General features: G+C 31.6%; 2 protein-coding genes across 2 annotated transcripts; one reads left to right on the forward strand and one right to left on the reverse strand.

Annotated features, from left to right (window-relative positions):
- Positions 1–1,210: 1,210 nt before the first annotated feature.
- LOC130440849 (vacuolar protein sorting-associated protein VTA1 homolog) lies at positions 1,211–4,818 on the reverse strand. Its single transcript, XM_056774219.1, has 4 exons — positions 4,574–4,818; positions 2,591–2,819; positions 2,223–2,494; positions 1,211–2,165 (listed from the first exon to the last, which is right to left on the reverse strand). Exons 1-4 carry the CDS (start codon positions 4,674–4,676, stop codon positions 1,747–1,749), a joined length of 1,023 nt encoding a protein of 340 aa, XP_056630197.1. The 5' UTR covers positions 4,677–4,818; the 3' UTR covers positions 1,211–1,746.
- Positions 4,770–19,229, forward strand: LOC130440848 (iron-sulfur clusters transporter ABCB7, mitochondrial). Its single transcript, XM_056774218.1, has 11 exons — positions 4,770–5,189; positions 5,240–5,657; positions 6,168–6,320; positions 7,040–7,183; positions 8,259–8,407; positions 9,735–9,909; positions 12,541–12,698; positions 12,755–12,918; positions 14,295–14,453; positions 15,789–16,035; positions 18,172–19,229. The coding sequence occupies exons 1-11, from the start codon at positions 5,040–5,042 to the stop codon at positions 18,394–18,396; spliced, it is 2,142 nt and encodes a 713-aa protein (XP_056630196.1). The 5' UTR covers positions 4,770–5,039; the 3' UTR covers positions 18,397–19,229.
- The last annotated feature ends 1,166 nt before the right edge of the window (positions 19,230–20,395 follow it).

Below are 20,395 nucleotides of genomic sequence, written 5' to 3' on the forward strand. Positions count from 1 at the left end.
GATTTTTAAACTAACCAATAAACTGTTGCGCTCAAGACATTCATTTGAGCACTAAAATTACCTACGACGTTTTGTTGCGAAACTATAGGTGTAGAAACTTATCGCAAAAGTATTTATTTACCTCACTGCACCCATTTCCAGCCGATTTTGACGTCAGATTGCTATATCAGGCAATCAATGTCAAAATGACGGTCCTGGGGTAAGCAATCGACGAATCATTGTCAGAATCCTACTCATTTTAGCTGTTTTTCACACTAAATTCACTGCTTACCTACATTAAGTGATCCACGTTCTAGGGAAAAATTTTACACTTCTTTAAGTATCAACTCTTTAAGAAGCCATGTCTCAATAAAATTGGTAATAATGAGGTAAATAATCCAACACAGAAACTTATCGCAAATATATTTATTTACCCCACCGCGCCCATTTTCAGCTGATTTTGACTACATCTAATAAAACAGGTGATCTATGTCAAAATGACGACTGTAGGATAAACAATCGACTTCCTCGTGTTAGTTTTGATTTTTTCCGGTAATTCGGTTGTTTTGTATTGTTTATTTTTGTTTCATGGTGCTAAGAAGACTTCATAGATACTTTTTACATGTTTCAGTGAAACTCTTTAAGAAGCCCAACCATAAAACTGGTAATAATGAGGTGTATAATCCAACAAATAACTTCACAAATACAGAAACTTACCGCAAAAGCATTTATTTACCCCACGGCGCCCATTTTCCGGCTAAATCATTAGATTGCTCAATACAGCCGACGTTCTATACAGGTTATTCATCTTCCACTCTAACTTGACCCTTTCCTATTTAATTACTCATAAAAAATCTTCTAGGGCCTCGTAATGGCAATAAAAGCAACGCACGGCATAAAAAAGTTGACAGAACGAAATTTATAAAAACGTCAAAATTTTGATTATAAGGTTATCGTGGGTGTTGCAGGTTTTCTTGTAACCTGGTGAACTGGTTCACCAGCTAAATGGCCCTTTTTTTCTTCTTTCTTCAAACCCCGTTTGGTCTTTCGTTTTTTGTCTTTTTTCAGCCAAGCTCTCCAAAGAAGCAATTCCTATATCAGGGCTAAATCCAATGAATCTCCTCGCTATGAAAAAATTTCCTCATCCTACCCACAATTAAATCATACTCTCTCTTCTTGATTTTAAGGTTATAAACTGTTGGGTGTGTCACAATATGATTAAAGAGACGTACTTAGGTTTAAATAATTTTATTTTTTCTTAAGCTGTAAATACAAAACTAGTTATTTGTAACAGTGCATTATAAAAGCTAGATAATGATATTAATTTTAATGAACTTATAATTGAATATCTTATCATTTAAAAAAAACAACATTTTTAACTGTAAATAATATTCATAATATAAACAATGTACAAAGTTCTACTCGTTAAATTAATAATGCTTTCTATAATTTTAAAAATAAAACATATAATGTAATAATATATTCAACTAGTAGAAAAATGACAAAAAACTTAATATTGGACAAAATAAAAATGATAGAGAAAATAGTAGAAGATGATACGAAGAATAGGAAGAAAATAATGATCAGAAGTCCGATGAGGCAAAAAGAAATCCTAAAAGAGAACAAAAGGAACCAACAAAAATATTTTTATTATAATGTTTATAGATGCTAAAGCATAATTTTTTTTTCTCAAAAAAATTGTCAAAACAAAATGTATTAATGCAAAAATCTCTTTTAAATACCACAAAACTTCAAATTTAATAATTATTACTCTTCTTTACCAAACTGGAGTAAATTCATGGCTTTCTGAAGATAATCAATAGCATTCTTGGTATCATCATAATTCAAAGCTGATGTTGCAAATTTAGAATATTTTTGTGCCTTCTGTATTACTTCCGGGGTCGGTATGTAACCGGTAGGGGTAGGTTTGACAACTGGGGGTGTAGAAATGCTAGCTGGTGTAGAAGCTTGTGAAGAAGATGGTATAGAAGGAGTCGAATCAAATGGAGATGGATCTTGCGGAGTGTCAGAAGGTAGAGTGTTTGTAGGAAACTGCGGAGTTACTGGAGATGGAGCTGGAGCAGGATTAAAATTTGAATTATCTGGTGGTAGTAACGGTTTTGGTGGGTTGAATGGAATTAGATCATCTGGTGGAGGAGATGTATCCACTTTCGGTTTCCTGGCTTCTGAAAATTAAATAAATACAAAATGATTATGTAAACAGGATAAAGATAGTTAAATACCATCAAAATTCACAGGTCCTGTGTATTTAGTGAACGTAGCTAGTTCCTCATCAGTCAACTGGCTATTATGAACAATGCCGTCATCTTCTTGTGAATTGAAAGGTCTGGGAGGACCTGGTAATGGAGTATCTCCAGCTTTAAGACAATTGTGAATGTAAGCAGCCTTCCATTTAGCATATTTTCGTTTTTCTCTTATATCATCAGGAAGAGGACCAAATTGATCCAAAACATCCATCAATATACCTGCTTTATAAAAAGTTTTGATGGTGTTTCTGAAAATAAGTTTATAGAGAACAAATTAGAAAAAAACCTTGTAAAACCGGTTTTTTATGGAAGCACAATTAAAAACTAAATAGAATAAAAATTACTTGTTAAATATCTGCTCACGATCCTGATGGTCAGCATAATTGAACAAACGTAAAGCATATTCTTCTATAAGGGATTGTGCTATGGTATCACTTGTTATTCCCTCGTTATCTGCATTAGCTTTTTTAACCTGTTCTAACCAATCCAGTAAACTTCGTATTAATTCTGCAGTTTGTGGACTCTTTTTGGTTGGTACTAGTTGAAGAGCTAATAAACAAGCTGCCATACGAGCTGACAAATAAGAAAAAAGAGTTCATAACATTTCTGATTTGTAAAAATAATAGATGCAATATTCTGCATGTAGAGATGGAGGTATGGTGTTATCTAAAAAGGTATTTAGACGTTTGTGCAATAGCTGTACTAACACAAGCAGGAAAAATTTGAACAAATAGGATGAAAGCTGAAACTAAAATAAATGTGACAGTAACTAGACCTAAGAAGAATGGGAACTAAATATGACAGAATAAGCAATCAAAACATCAGAAAAGAAAGAATACAGGAATCAACAAAAGGACAAATAAACAAGAAACAGCTGAATTGGTATGAACATATTGTAAGAATATAAAAAAGAGGAAGAAAATGAAGGCACTAGTAAATACTATCAAAATGAAGTGGGAGACAAAGAAGGCAACGACTAGATCCAACAAAGGAGAAAAGAAGGAAGTTTGGAGAAATTGAAAAAGACTGCAAAAGACTCAAGAGTGAGACAAATGGATACAAGAACCTTTATGTGCAGTAAAAGCATGTTTTCCATTTTTTTAAAACTATATTTATTTTTCATTTTATCGCCCATTGACTGTATTCACACCCCGTGTTTTTTTAATTGATACCACCTTTGTATAATGGGTATATACCTAAATCTCGTCAAAACTTGTATCGAGCCATAATGGTGTTCATTAGTTTGTCGAAGTGCTTAATTTCCAACATAGAGATCGAAATTTTTATTGAATAAGCCACTTGCTCTTAGTCCAAAGAGGGGTTACAAATAAACCCACAAATAAGTGAAGCTGATATCAGCGTGTTAAAAAGGCCAGTTAGTCAAATTTGTAAAATAAAAATGTTAATATGAAACTGAATTGAGGTATTGTAACCATAAAAGTATTCTTGAGAAAATTACATTAATTAAGCCAAAATCTTATCCATAATTGATCAATGGCAACATTGTACACGCCATGCATGACACAATATAAAATGGCGTCTTAACAAGTCACATAAAGCTGAAAAACTATTTGCCATGAAAATATGAACATCCAATTCGACTGTCTATTATCTAAAGTTAATAAGTATTCACTTATTGTATCTATATTATGGTAACAAGCACAAAATATAGTTTTAACAATTTTTTCTGTCAAGATTTTTTAGCTCTATGAGTAACTTTCAACAAAAAGTGCTATGTAACTTTCCCTCTAGTTTTTAAGTTGCAAATAAAACTTTGGAGCCACAAATTAATCTTAGTATTTAATTTCACTGAAATTATCATCGCTTGTTATATCAAGTACAACTCTGTACAATTCTTAATAATAGGTTCGATATCTATGATTGTAAGGCTATTATAATTTTACAAAGTGAGAAGATCTGTGATAACATTTTCACTATTTGATTACCAGAATTATGGTGAATATAATCACCATAACTTTAAAATTGCTTAAATTTCAGAGACAATATTGTTATGTTTGCTCAATATTGTAACCATTTTTCAAAGTTTTAAATATTGTTTTTATTCAAATATGTACATTAGCTGATCAGTAAAGCCGGTAGTGAGCAATTGAGTTGTTTATTGCTCAAACAAAAGACGTAAAATTTCTATAAATATTGTCAAAAGGAAATTAACAAATCAAATAACGTTTTTGGCAATTTAGCAATGTCATTTATAAAGTGATGGGGTCTTTCTCCATGATATAAAGGTTGTTTTTAATTTTATTTATGAGAAATCATAAAATTGCTTCAATATAGGCGTAACTTGAAATTGAATACAAAATTCTTACCCCAATAAGCTATAACTATATTTCTTTCGTCATGTTCATCGGCTAATTTTAATAGATGAGCTATCGGTTTAACCTCTGCCGGTACAGGAGGAAATTTTACCATTTTTCTTAATGCGCACAGATAATTATAATAAACAATTAAAACTGATTATTGTTATATCAAGGATTTAGACAATTTATTACGATATGACATGACATAACAAATGACATAAAACATATGATTTTATTTGACAGCCATTTTCAACAAAGGACAAACTTAGCTAGACAGAAACTTTTATTAGTAATAATGATAAATTTTATATATCAAATATTATAAATATAAATTATTCAATATATAACTCTGAATCAAAATAAATCTTTACTCCCTATTTTTATGGAATAATTGTAAGTAGACTAATCCGCATTAAAAAAGAAGACTAGTAGTTCGAAAAGCCCGTATATTTCGTAGTTCAATTATCTCAATGAGATGGCTACCGTATTAAATTTAAGTAAATTTCATTTAATACTATTAAATCATAATTTAAGATTTATTACATACAAAAGAAAATTATCATTTAATTTGCATAAAAAGAAGATATTAAACCCATATATAGTTGGAACATGTTCTGTACAAAAGGTAAAATTAGGATTGTATCCAGGTTATATAAACTAAATAATAATTTTTAGGATTACACTACAAAACTTGAAAAAAATACAGAAAGCAAAACTGCCCAGGGTAGTATTTTGGCAGGAATTATAAGTAAAACGAACAACAGTGCTCCAAAGCCTCAACCAATTAGAGGATGTTTTCACCCAGGAGCTTCAGCTTTAGCGAGAGAATCTATACCTTTAAAAAATCATACACCTGTTACGGGATTTCAAATGATACAAAGCATGTTACAATACATTTGGCCTGCAAATGACCAATATTTACGAAATAGGGTGAAATTAGCAGTGTCTTTACTAGTCGGAGCCAAGCTAATGAATGTTTGTGTTCCTTTTATTTTTAAATATTCCGTGGATTATTTGAATGTTGGACATACTTTAAATATGGATACAGCTCCTGAGACGGTAGCCACAATAGCAACTAGTTTATTATTAGGGTGTAAGTACATATATATTTATAATAATATTTCACTTTAATATTTATTGTTACATTGTTCAAATAAAAATATTATATATTAATTTATTATATATAGTAAGGGGATGGAATTGAATATATTTATTTCTTTTTACTTCTTAGGTTTTTGTAAATTTACCACAATCCTCAGATCAAAAGTTATTTCCCAACCTATAGTTTGTGTGATACACAACAAATAAAAACAGTACCATCGATTTCTAAGCTTTTATTGTTGGGATTATGGATTATGTAATGGTATATTTACAAAAATAATTGAAGACTTTAAATTTGAAGATTGTCTTATTCAAATTAGAGTTTCAGAATTATGTTTTTACAATGTTGTAGATAGGAAAGAACTAGATAATTACAATAATTTTACTATGGTTGTCCCTTAACTTAATATTTTGTTATTTTATATGTATTCTATATTTAAAATTTTACAATCAAGAAGAGCTAAAACTAAGACAAATTATCACAAAATTATTTTTTTATTAGATGGTATAGCTAGAGCAAGTGCTGCAGGTTTTAATGAATTAAGAAATGCAGTTTTTGCCAAAGTTGCTCAACATTCCATTAGAAAAATAGCGAAAAATGTGTTTCTCCATCTCCACAATCTAGATCTGGCCTTTCATTTACAACGACAAACAGGTAAATTTATAATTTTTTCGTTTCAAAACATTTTATATTACTTTTTTATAAGAATATCGAAAAAATTAAACAAATAACAGATACTCAATAGAATCTAACAATTGTAGTTAATCTAATACATTATTGATTTTTATTAATTTATTTTATTACATTACACTAATAATGAGATGTGTAACTTTTAAACAAAATTTGGAATTTTTAAAACTTAATCAGGCAGAGGTTATCAATATTTATTTTAGTATATTCAATTCTAATTGAAGGACATATCAACCTATAATAGAAAAAAATATTCATAGAAAGACAGATTGCTAGAACTATATAATAGTGAACTAAAGAATAATGGAGCTTCAATAAAATAGGGTTAATAGAGCTTCCCATTTTTTCTTACTTAATAGGTCTATTACATGTACCTTTTCCAATATCTTTCCTCATCTTGGCTCTGATAATTTTTTAGTTTCATTATTGTAACCAGCTGAATTATTGTCCTGTAGTTAGCTGGTTTTTCCTGATCTCCTTTTTTAAACATGAGTATAATTGTACTGATTAGTCATCTCTTTGGTATTTTACAGAGCATGAATATTAACTGAGCTTCCTGTACAAAGAGACTATAAACATTGTACTTGTGTATGATATGGAGATGTTGACGACAGGATATTATCAAAAATTTGACATTTTTTATCTATATTAGCATAATCATCCAATGATACTTTTATATTTAGGTGCTCTTTCCAAGACAATAGATAGGGGATCAAGAGGTATAAATTTTGTATTAACAGCTATGGTGTTCAATATTGTTCCTACGATTTTTGAACTTGCCTTGGTTTCTTCCATATTGGGAATTAAATGTGGAGCTATATTTGCAGGTAACATGACAAAGTATACAAAAAAACAGTTTAAATGTTACATTTTCAACAGATCTCTTGTACCATAAAGCCAAATTCGGATAATACCAATTTTTTATACATCAAATTCCATAAAAACCCTTACAGTCAAAAATATACATATAAAATGCACTTGCCACCTTTTAATAATTCGAAATAATTGTTTGCCGTTCTTCAAAGTAAAAAACAACTACTTTCCTGACTAATGCCGCGACGAGTATTGAATTACATCCCCTATGAAGAACATGATATCCAGTGATGTTTTTGTCGATATCAACATGGCTCGCATTTACAAGGAGGTAGTTGTAACCACTAACTAGTTTCGACATTATTAAGTCTCATTAGAGTGGTATAACAAACTTGTTCATAGTAGACTCTGAACTAAAGACAGAATCCGGAGAGCGTTGCTACTTGGATCCTGTCGATGAATGTTGCCCGGTGAACGCTATTCTGCACCATCTTCATTTCCAACTGCAGTGCATCGCTTTCCGATTCCGTCTTCAGTTCGGAGTCTACTATGAACAAGACTTTGCAATACCACTCTGATGAAACTTAATAATGTCGAAACTTGTCAGTGGTTACAACTATCTCCTTGCAATTACAACTATCTCCTTGCAATTGCGAGCCATTAGGGATGTTGATATCGACAACAAGGTCAATGGATATCACGTTTTTCTTAGTGGATATAATTCAATATTCGTCGCGGCATTAGCCAGGAAAGTTGTTTCCTCTTTTGAAGAACGGCAAACAATAATTTCGCAATATTAAAATTTGAAATAATATAAGAGGTGGTAAGTGCATTTTATATAGATGAATATACTATGTTTATTAAACACTAAGGTGTACTAACTCTAATATATTTCCGGGCTTTTGAATATTTAAGTATTCATGTTCTGGGACTCGAGTTAGTACACCTTAGTGTTTAATTTAGCCACAATCCCACTACGGAAACGCTCTGAATCTAGCTGGCAAACACTTCGTTCCAATTTAGTCCAAAAAAAGAATATTAGGAGGATCATAAATAAGAAATAAATAACAAAACATAGTTATTTTTCAGGTATTTCATTGGGTTGTGTTAGTATTTACACGTTTTATACTTTAATTATAACACAATGGAGAACGCAGTTTAGAATATTTATGAATAAAGCTGAAAACGAGGCAGGAAATAAAGCTATTGATTCACTAATAAATTATGAAACCGTAAAGGTAATTTAATCAAAATATTAAATGTTATGTCGAAATTTTTTCTTTGAAAATCGAAAATATTGTTAGTTTCCATTACTTTTTTTCGAAAAAGTTGACTTATGAGTAAGTAGCATAAAAAAATCTACATATTAAATAAGATTATTAAAATTGTTTTATAGTTTAGTAATCAGAATTTAGATTTTAATGATTTTCAGTAATAATAGAATGAAAAGGACCATGTATGTATGTATGTATGTAGATATTGGGGTCTCATTTACACTGTGACCCAAAGGATCTATTGTGTCCCCCCTACAATACTGGGAAAACCAGTGTTTACCGCTGATCTGTTAATTTCACTTCCTTTAGAAAGTCGAAAATATGAGATTGCTGCAATTGCCGGAGATTGTCTTCTATTTCATATACTCCAAGCTTAAGTGCTCTGGGTTTCTCTGTATGCCTCACTATCTACTAAGTTTAGCGTCTCCTGGTAACCATTGAGGCTCCAATAGAACTCCTGTATTTTTAGATGGTTCTAACTTAGATTGATACATTCAGCAGATCTTCTCCTGTTTCAGTCCCTGTAGGCTGTTCCAATAATTGGTTTTGCTCCTATCTACCTTCTGTTCCAATGCTTTTTCTATTGTTCTGTAGATAATACCACAGAAGGGCTTAGGTCTCATGAAGGACTTGTCTGTCCCCCGTTGGTGTTGCCTGCATTTCTGTTCATTTTTTGTATGTTGTTTTGATCCCGTTTAGTTCTACAGCTTAGTATTGAGGTAAATTTTTTCTCAAAGCTAAACTTTTTTGATGCATCATCCTGAGGCATGTCTCTGGTTTAGTCATTATTTAGGTACGGGTTTTCTTTGATAATTCCGTCTCTGGACATTCTACGTGATGTTTTTAGTGTCATACTTTCCAGTACTATGTGGGAGATTTAGAATCCCTTCTAATGCAGTTGTTTTCATGACTCCAGTTGCACAAATGCAAGCCAGTCTTTGTATTTTCGAGAGATTGTTCCTCGTGGTCTTCAGACTACTTCTAGTACCCCAAATGCGATTATTGGTCTCACAATTGCCATGTACATATTTAGGGTACAACATCAATGCCTCCCTGCAAAGTTTCTACACACCATCAGGGTTTTTGTGTATTTAGTGATTATCTCCTTTTTGTGTTCATTCCAGAGGAGTTTAGTACCTAGTGTAAGTTCCAGATATCTCCCTTTGGTTTTCTACTCAATGCCTTGCCCGTTTAGCTTGATGGGCTTAAGGTTGAGGACCATAGCTCAATTTAACATTTTTTATCTCATTCGTTATCATGTTATTCACTTTATTTTATTTTTATGTTGTAGTACTTTAATAATGAAAAATACGAAGCGGAAAGATACGATAGTTCGTTGAAAAAATATGAATCCGCCAGTTTGAAAACAGCATCTAGCTTAGCTTTGTTAAATTTTGGACAGAACGCTATATTCAGTGCAGCCTTAAGTGGAATTATGATTTTGGCTGCTAATGAAATTCTCAAAGGTAAATTTATTGATCGATATTTTTTTTTAATTAAAAACAATATTGTGGGCATTGACAGATGAAAATAGTTCAAAAAACTGAAGAGTCAAACTATCATCCCAATTGGAAAAAGTCTGCAAACATTCGAAGGATTTACATCATTTATAAGGGGGAGATAGTCCTGCTGTCTACGTAAAAAGTTCTGCTCCAAACCAAACTTCATTATCGAGAAAATTAATTGATAATAAGGGCTTTTGGTGTGGTAAATAGAATTATTAAGAACAAGTTCTAAATAGATAAAATCTGATAAACTGGAACTTATTAGTGGTGTACAAAATAATCAAGCCAGATAAAGACTTAGAAATATAAACAAATATAAATATAATACAAATATAAACAAAATGAGTGATAATGAATATTATAGAAAGAGAAAAAGCGCCGGAGGGGAAGATAGAAAAACTGATAAAGAAATTTAAAAAAAAGCAGAAGTCCTAGCAGGTCACTGGCAAAGAACCGAGAAAAGCTAGAACATACTATAGATAAAATAATGAATATGATGAAAAACATATAGGAGACAAAATGAAGAAAATGGCCGAGGAGATCAAGAAAACACGAGAAGAACAAAGATAATACAAGAAAGAAATAAAACAATCGAAGAAAGCTAATTGAGGACATAGCAAAATGGAAAAAAGTATCATAATATAGATATCAAACTGGATCGCTTAGAATATCAGAAAAGGAAGATCAAGAAATAATAATAGAAAGAGATAACTCAGAAGAACTGAAAAACAAAATGGTAAGCCTCCTAGAAAAAAAACTACATGTAAAGATTGTAGTAGAAAGCTCGGCGAGGTTAGGAGAGAAATATGCAATCCCGGATTGGCTATTCAAGAAGAAATAAAGAAAGTGATGAACAAACAAAAACTGAGATTTAAAAAGGAAGAAAAACTAAACCTGTCACAAAAAGACCGGGAACTATAAAAAAATCAGAATCAGAGCAAAGGAAAAAAACGAGGGAAAAGGATAAAAATTGGATATAGGAACCATTATTTATAGAATCACAACAATAGAAATGGAATATAGAGGAGAATAAGTTGGAAAAAATGAGTCATAACATATTATCAAAAAAAAAAACAAGTAGCACTAGATAAACCCACAAGAACGAAGGATACTAAATCAAACCAGAGAATGAAAAAGAAGAGAAAGTAACACTAAGGATAAGAATGTAAGGAAATAGATAGATATAAAATCAAAATATTAGCAATATAAGAAACAAATCAAATAGGAGAGTTTGTTAATAAAGTAGGAAACTACATAATCTTGAATAGTGGAGAAGTATAAGAGCTTTGGGGATACTTCAGAGAAATATTAAATGCAGAAAAGGATGGCTGAAAATTGGAGAAATTTTACAGCCCAAGATTGGAATATTAACAGAAATTTATTTTCACCATCGAAGGAGTCACCATTGAAAGAGGATATCCCAACAGAAGACGAAATAGAATCAGAATTAATCAAATGCGGTAGAACTGCACTAAAAGTAATGTATGGGAACAAGAGACAATGCAAGAAGCGTGATAAGTGGCAATAGTGGTACTAATATACAAGAAACTATAGAGGTATCACACTACTAGATACACCACAAAATAATGGCTAAGTCCATAGAAAGAAGGTCGAGATGGAGAATACTTGTTTGGAGATTATGAATTAAGGAAGAACAAGAAAAAAATGAAGACCAAGAAAAAGGAAGATGGTACCCAGAGGTAATGAAAGATTTAAGAGAGACAGAGAGGACTTCAGAACTGGAAAACGCAAGCAAAAAATAGAAAAGTGTGGAAAGGTCTCAAATGAAATATGCAGATATTAAAATTATGTCAAAAATTGTTTCAGATCACTTTTGATGTAATTACAATCGAATTTGAGATTTTTGCAAAAAAAACAATTGAAATTTATTATTGAAAATTAATAAAAATGCAATTTTTTTAAAATAAAAAGTTTGAATATCTATTTTTTATAATTTTTTCCAATAAAAATTTGTAAACAATATATTTTAATTTCCATTTTCACATATAGATTCCCGTTATCAAAAAATTATGAAATTAACTAACATTCTTCTATAAGGTGGAAAAAATTGTTTAAGTCTTAACTTCATATACTAAAAGGGTCAAAACTTCTTATTTTGGATCACTGCCCTACTCTAGCCCCATAAGACGTCGCATCAACACCATCAAACTGAACAGGTGGCCAAAGAATCAGGTTAGTGTTACTAGAGAAACACCTCCAAACCTAAGACAATCCAAAAGATTCGTAACCATCTGAAGAACCTCTTGAGATGTCCAGGAAAGTCAACTGATGATGGTCAGTCTTCTGACAGGCTACTGTCCCGTCAAATACCACCTTAAGATGATGGAAGCAAACCATAGATACGGCAGAGTATCTACTGTGCAAAAGGTATATGAATGAGCAGTGCTATTACTTAGGAAGTGGGACAAAAACCCAAAGCACAATAAACTCGTTTGGAAGGTATTTTGGAAACAGATTAACGAGATGCAAAAAATATGTTTTCAGGTGTTAGTACACAGCAGCTGGAAAGCTAAAACAATTCCCTCTAACTTCATGTATTTATTTTCTGGAAATTAATACTTTTCAATTTAGGTAATATGACTGTGGGAGATTTGGTTATGGTAAACGGATTATTGTTTCAACTGTCGATACCGTTAGGATTCCTGGGAAGTGTATATAGAGAAATTAGACAAGCCCTTATAGATATGCAAACCATGTTCACACTTATGGCTATGGATAGTGCCGTTAAGGTACTTAAATATGTATAAATATTTTATCCAGATAATTGTTGAATATAAAATTTCAGAGTAAACCTAATGCGCCTTATTTACATGTCGATACAAAAAATTCTATAATAAAATTCGAAAATGTATGCTTCGATTATGGATCCGGAAAGGAAATTTTTAAAGATTTAAATTTAACTATTGAGCCAGGAAAGAAAGTTGCCATTGTAGGTGGATCGGGATCAGGGTAAGCAATTCTTTGTTTGTTATTTACTCTATTTACTTATATAAAATATACGAGGTGTGTTTGTTTAATAACAGAAAAGGCAAGTAAAATAGAGTACTAAGGCATTTAGAGTAGAAACATGCAAGTCGTGTGTTTAACTAACTACCTACTGCTAGAAGACATAGAATAACAATAGCCAAAGACTGACTATCTTCACTATCATTTGAACAACTTTTTTTGTAGTTTTATCTTTTTTCGCCACTATTATCACTTTTCTTTGTACCATCTATGGCCATTATATTTCTTTTTATGATATTGTCTTTTAGTGTTTTGTTTTTGATGTTTTTTTTTTAAGATATTCATATAACTTTTCTTTATAGGGTGTAGACGTTAATACTGCAGTTTTCCATTGTTATCTTGAATTTCGTTTCAAATTTTTATTAGTCTATGGAAATGCAATAATAGCTTTTGCACTGAGTGGAATAGAAAAAACATCAGTGCCTGGTTGAGGCTCAATCATGCGTGTAGTCTGTATTTTTTCTGGAGTCCTTTCCTTTGGAAATATGTAATCTTTTGTTTTAGATGTGCCTGTCTGAGGACATTGCTAGTAGTGGTTTTATTTTTGTTTAGATTATTTAAAAATTTTTATTTTTGGATGTGAATATGGAGTCACTGTAATAGACTTGATTTATTTTTTACTGGAATCCTTTCTCCCATTCCATTTGGCGCTGCAGTCATTGATGACAGAGATTGGTGTGTATCATTATTATTATTTGATCCAGATAACTGATGCTCATTTGAGACGTCTTTGTTATTTTGCTCTTTTTCATAAAGGCTACATCTAGTCCTTGGAACAGATGCATGGTATGGGGTAGAAAGCAGATAAAAATGATTCCATAATTTATAATTTCAAGATTTTTTGTATATGAGACGTGTCCATATTTTAAACAGAAGAAGTACAGGGGACTCCTTTGAATGGAAAATTGTTCATATTTCTTGAACAATTTATATAAGTTCATATCAATATATCCCATATCATTTATCTCTATAGAACCTCCAAGTATCAAACTATCAAAACATGTGTGTTGCATTCGTTTCCTTGGGTAAATGAACATGGTTTTTGGAGCATTAAAATGAAGGGAAGCTCTATAATAACGGCCGTTTCTATCCGTTTTACTTGACTTACCCTTACTGTAAAATATTTCATTTTTAATTTATACATTTATACAAACTAAACAAAAATGTTTTAACTCAATATATTCAAAATTTTAATTATAGTAACAAAAAATTAATCAATATATATTATAATGAATAACAGTTCTCATTATTCTCAAAGTAAATGACATTCTTGTCGGAATAACATTCGATGTGTGGTATAAATTTTTATATTTTTTAAGGAAATCAACTCTCGTTCGTCTACTATATCGATTTTACGAACCTTCAAAAGGGAGGATACTAATCGGTAATCAGGATATCCGTGATGTAGATTTGGAAAGTTTACGACGTTCAATAGCCATAGTACCACAAGATAGTGTTCTATTTCATGATACTATTAGGTAAGTTAATCAATATTAAAACAGGGATTTATAATTTTAGGCAAACCTTTCCCAAAATGATGCAACGAAATCTTATAGCCAAATACTATCATTAAATACATTAAAAACATTGAGAAATTATTAATTAAGAAGTGTTATAGTGACTATTTCAACTTATTATACGTTTATTTCAACTTCTATACGAAATGTGTTTGTTTAGAGCTGGTATTCTCAGACTATTGTGACCTAAATACTACTTATTTAAAATGTAGTGACACCTAAGATACCCATAGATAAATTACTTTAAAAATCCCATCTCTATTTACCCAGCAAACATGTCTTGCGTTTTTATAAAGTTTCCTGATAGTTTTTGTTATGTTTGAGGTTCATACATACCGAAAGACAATTACAATCTTGGTTATAGTGTCCGAATCCAAATATGACCTCGGTTTTCCTCTATCATCTTACTGACTTTTGCTATAACTTCCACTATCAGTTTTCCAAGCAAAATTACGCATACAATTCCTAATGTTTCTTGAGCTCTAAGACCTCTTCCTCACAACAAACGTTTGCCAAACCCAGTGCTCCAAACAAACTTAACTCTAGAGACAGAAATAGATTTGAAAGAGGAATTACAACTTTTGGTATCGAATGATACGTTCCCCGATGATTAAGAGTATTTGGCTGATTCAGTTTCTTATCAACCTCATCTGCTTACTCAATAGGAATTTAATGATCTAGTCAGAGATTTCTTGGTTCGCGACTTCAACCAGTGGAATATCTTCTCACAGGACCAGACAGTCGAACCTCTAGATTACTTTTCGCGCTAATAATTCCATGTGACTCAGACAAATGAGGACTATTAATAAATTCGTCTTCAAAGTTATCCTGTTCGCAAATGGAAATGACTTACCGTAACTTCCAGTTGTATACTTTGTTGACTTGAAGGAGACGTGCGGAAACATCTTGATTATCAATGGAAACTTTGCACTGACTTACAATTTGCTGCTCTAAGCATGGTCCTGCAATCAGGATTCACAACATATTGCTGCTTTGTTAATGGGACTGCTATACCTCGGGGTATAAAAGAAAAGCAAGTACCAAATAATGGTACATATCTTTATTATTTATAATTATTTCCAGCTAAAATAGCTCTTTTTACCCCTTCAAATAAAATCAATAACCATAAGTTTATTATTATTATCAAAAATTAGTGAAAATAGAAGTGCGGAAGTTACATTTGAAATAATAGTGTGCTGGATTAAAAATATTTTTTCTTTGCAGACTAGTTTTATCAAAAAGTTGATACAATTTATAATGAATGTTGTTAATATAAATTAATTTATGAATTTTCAGACACAACTTACATTATGGTGACCTACGTGCTGGTAATGAAGAAGTCATTAAAGCAGCGCAATTGGCGGAAATTCACGATTCAATAATAAGTTGGCCCGAAGGTTACGATACACAAGTCGGTGAAAGGGGGTTAAAATTAAGCGGGGGAGAAAAACAGAGAGTAGCGATAGCCAGAGCCATTTTGAAGAATTCTCCCATTCTAATATTCGATGAAGCTACAAGCTCACTGGATTCTATAACTGAGCATGTAAATATATTTGTACAATCATTTCATATATTCAAAACGAGACTCCTTTATATATTCTCTCTTTATACCTTTCAATGTTTTTGTCCCTACAGAGAGACACTACCTCAAGTACATCAGTTATTTTTAGTAGAAAAAATTATTTTATTTTGTTATTCACTTTGTTCACCATATTTTTGATAATAGCTATAGAAACAAACACATTTTTAAAGCTTTCATTATTATGTCCCTTTATGTCTAAGAGTAGTAAAAACTGAAACATTTTTTCAAGTAATATCCACAATTTTCGAAAGTACTGATCAAGTAATGGAAATATTGCAAAAGGAAAAAAAATGAACTACCCCCCTTTCATCAAGAACAGATGAACTTTACACTTGAAACAGAATATTTATGTCTTATATTCGCATCTTCTTTTTTTTTTTCATTTACATTTGGTGTATGTAACCTCATACTTCATTTCTATCAGAAGTTTTCACATTTTCTTTTTTTGAGAGCTGCGGGATATGAAACCCTTGGTCTTACCCCCTTAAGAGGATTTCAAACTAGTATGGGGAGCCCTGCAACACTCTTCTTTTAATGTCCCAGTGCAACAACTAGCTATTTATATTCTATCTATGAATTAACTCGTGCTAAGTCATTTTGATTTATTTTCTAGATCTGACACATGAGCGTAACATATTCCACTTTATCCACACCTCCAGTATTCTCATTATTTTATTTTATTGCCTACGCTTTTGGAATTTGAAGGCAAGTTTTGGATACTGTGTCCCATCTAGCACAATGACTTCATTTTCTAATCCGAATGGAATTGGATGCTATAATAACGAATTTCTTATCATACCATGTTATTACGACACCAACAAGTGAAATACAAGAAGCAACACTCCCTTTTGCTTCCAATCCCTTCTCAGAGAGTAGCTTGGGATTCGAAAAGTGGTTAACTCTTATTGTTCCCAAAGCAAAAATGGATTTTTCATATAGAAATTGAAGAAAATGATAGTTGCTAAGTAAATACCACGATTTTGCAATGGGAACCAGGAGGTAGTCCAATAAAGCCCAAATCTAAGTGTCTAAAAGAAGAAGAGGAAGATGTAATAATAATAAAAGGCATTATTAGATTGAAAGAAAAAACTAAAGACAGGTCACGGCACACAACGCAGCTACCGCCAATACAAAGAAATTTATTTTATCAGATAACACAGCGCCCCTTGAAGCACTCGATTCTTATAAAATTGAGTTAAAGCTATTATGGGAATGCACGCAATCTTTGAACTCACTTGGAGCTAACGACAAAGTTTCTTTAATGTGGATGCCCAGCCACACTGGGAACTAACAAACTGATTACTTGGCGAAGAAAAGCAATTCCTTTTAAGGGATCACAAGCTTTTGTAGGTATCACAAAGAGCCATCATTATGATAAAATAATGGAAAATCGAGAGTAAGATCCCAGGTCTGAAACAATCTGAGAGATTTTTTTCTTATTCTACTAACTGAACTCAAAAAATCATTTCATTTAGCAAATAAGCTCACTGGACATTGCCTGGTGAAGTACCACCTTGAAACCATCAGAAAAACTCCCGACATATCTTGTCGTTTCTGCAAGGAACCAAAAAAAACAGCGAAGTTGTCCATCGATAAAGGCTACGGTACTTACATTCATATTTTAGGTTAAAATGCTAGAACAATTCACAACCTTTAGGAATTAGCTCATTAATCTAATGGATATAAGAAATCAGAAGTTTTAAAAATAGTTGAGATCCATCCCAGAAAGTTGATATAGAACAGTAAACCTCACAAGGAGCGTTAGGCACTTTATATATATTGTATAGTGGTTCTGATTATATATTTTATCCTAATCTAGAAATAAATAAAAACCACGTCAATCCCACCCATGCTTAGGAAAATTGTTCTTAAAAAAAATCCTTCTTAAAAAGGAATCATACATAAAAATGTCCCTATCTCTCCCAATAAAATGAACGTAACGAATTTGTACCTGTATTATAGTGAATAAAGGTATTAATTTTATTTTTTTGTATCTTGAAGACAAAAATTGACCATATATTTGATATTTATATAATTATTTGCAATATTTCAAGCATTGCGATACTTTTTTGGTTGAATGTTACTATTTATTTGTAGAATATCCTTCTGGCATTGAGGAATGCAACTAAAGGTCGAACTAGTATTTGTATAGCTCACCGTCTCAGTACGATCATGGATGCTGATGAAATTATAGTTTTGGAAAATGGACGAGTTGCAAATACTGGTACACATAAATCTTTACTCGAGAGTAACGAAGGTCTTTATTGGAAATTATGGAGTACTCAAAATCAAACTCATAAGTTCAATGAAAAATTACTTTAACTTAATTTATTTTCAAACACAAAAAGTTGGGATCTGGAATAATGTGGATGTTTTAAAGAAAATTGTCCGTTTAGTTTGATTCATTTTAACGCAGTAATTTTTTTTATAACCAGGTAAAAATTTTATGTTGCCAACATTTAATTGGAAATGTATTTTAAGCGAAATACGATTTAAAGAATGAATCGAAGAACTTTCCTTTTCAGACTAAAAGTATAAAAATTACATGTTACCAGATTTTTCTTGTGAGTTAAATTGTGGAAACTAGTTTTTCGATGATGAACGTAACAAAAAATTCATTTAAAATTTTCTAATTGTTCCATTTCAATTTATTTTTTAAATTTGTGGGTTTAATATAATAATCCACTTAACAATAGCATAGTTCTCTGTCATTTTTGTTTTTATTTTGACATAGTACTATTTTCCACACTAAAATTTAATGTTATGGAAATAATGCAGTTCTCAAATTGATACAAATTTAGTATGAGTCATTCCAAAATTAAACTTTTTAAATACTTGCTTAGTATTTGGAATATAAAATAATTAATCAACTCAAAAGTACAAAAAAATGTCTGATCGTAGTCTGTGACTTCTATTTTGGTTTCATCCCTTAGGAGCTCCAAATATTTTGATATATTGTAAAGAAGCTAAGCTTCTCCAGAATAAAGGAAAATGTACATTGTAGATTTGCAACCCACTAAATATTTTTTTTTTATAAATTCGCTTTTTCTTTGGATTGTTTTTCTTATTTTTATTGTTGACAATATATATTTTATTGTAAAAATGTTGTACAAAATAACTGTATAAAATACCATTAAATGAATTATATTTTAGTATATTCTCATTTTCCTTAAACATTTCGAAAGTGTTTTCCGTTCGTAGAAGTTGTTTTGTATTGTTTTTTGTTTCATGGTGTTAAAAGGAATCTATAGATATTTTTTAGATCTTTCTTTCTTTAATCAGTCGTTTGAAAACCAGAGCCTTCTCAAAAATCGAGTCCCAATATTTTCTCTCCTGAGCATGGTGCCTCCAACGTCGAAACCCTAGCTGGATCATGTCCGTCTCGACGTCCTCCAACCAAGCGAAGGCGCGGTCTTCCTCTCAGTCGTCGTCTTCCACACTATACGACGGTATCTATCTATCTCCACGTGTCCCAGATTTCAGACACACTCCATGATGAACTGCTTCAGATTTGGCTCGATACACATTTGCCTCAGCTCAGCATTCTTCTGCACCTCCACGAGCTGTTCTCGCTATTTTTTAGATCCGTTTCAATAAAATTAATACATCAGAAGAAGAGTATTTTTCCACTTTTTTTAGTGAATTTGTAAGCTTTTGAGCAATAAAAGCGAATTTAAAGTAAAGTAAAATAATTATGATACGTTCCTAGGTAAAAAAATAAAACGATCAATTTAATTGAAGTTTTTGTACATTTTGATTAATCATCTTAAAGCTTAGACAGTGGTTTAAGGAATTTTGTAATTTTCTCTTGGTTGGCTGTAAAAGCATCAATGTTCATAAAGAAATCGCATTTATCATTCCTAAACCAACATTTTTCAAATTAAGTGTGACGTTACTAGTACTGGTTGGAGCCTCTTCTTCAATGGGCTGTGAATTTAACATTCCCTCCAAGTCGGTTTCATCTTGCGATTCAAACAATTCCTGAATGTCACTTGATTCTATTTGTTGGAACCCATCTCGTCCTATTCCATTCGCGATTTCGGATATGTTTGTAGTCAGAGCATGCCACTGTTGTTTTCATCATGACTTAAATGTAGCTTCAGTTCTTCTAATGATATTTTTATGTTAACGATGCTATGTCAAATTTCTTTCAGCATTTCATAACATTCATATCAGGATTTCATACCACGGTTATTGGGTTGTGTGCCTAATGGAATCCTTTGAATCATCAAGTTCATCTTTATATTTAATTTTGTAAGCCGATTGTGGTTTTACAAAGCGAGAACAACATTTTGAAAATGTTTTTAAATGAGGTAATATC

The sequence above is a fragment of the Diorhabda sublineata genome, chromosome 2, assembly GCF_026230105.1.
Source record: "Diorhabda sublineata isolate icDioSubl1.1 chromosome 2, icDioSubl1.1, whole genome shotgun sequence".
NCBI lineage: Eukaryota > Metazoa > Arthropoda > Insecta > Coleoptera > Chrysomelidae > Diorhabda > Diorhabda sublineata.

Coding starts and splice junctions, on each gene's coding strand:
- LOC130440848 (XM_056774218.1), top strand. CDS start 5,040: ATGGCTACCGTATTAAATTTAAGTAAATTTCATTTAATACTATTAAAT. Junction 7,184..8,258: donor ATGTGGAGCTATATTTGCAG/GTAACATGACAA, acceptor GTTATTTTTCAG/GTATTTCATTGGGTTGTGTT. Junction 14,454..15,788: donor CTATTTCATGATACTATTAG/GTAAGTTAATCA, acceptor ATGAATTTTCAG/ACACAACTTACATTATGGTG.
- LOC130440849 (XM_056774219.1), bottom strand. CDS start 4,676: ATGGTAAAATTTCCTCCTGTACCGGCAGAGGTTAAACCGATAGCTCAT. Junction 2,820..4,573: donor TATAGTTATAGCTTATTGGG/GTAAGAATTTTG, acceptor CTTATTTGTCAG/CTCGTATGGCAGCTTGTTTA. Junction 2,495..2,590: donor CGTGAGCAGATATTTAACAA/GTAATTTTTATT, acceptor ACTTATTTTCAG/AAACACCATCAAAACTTTTT.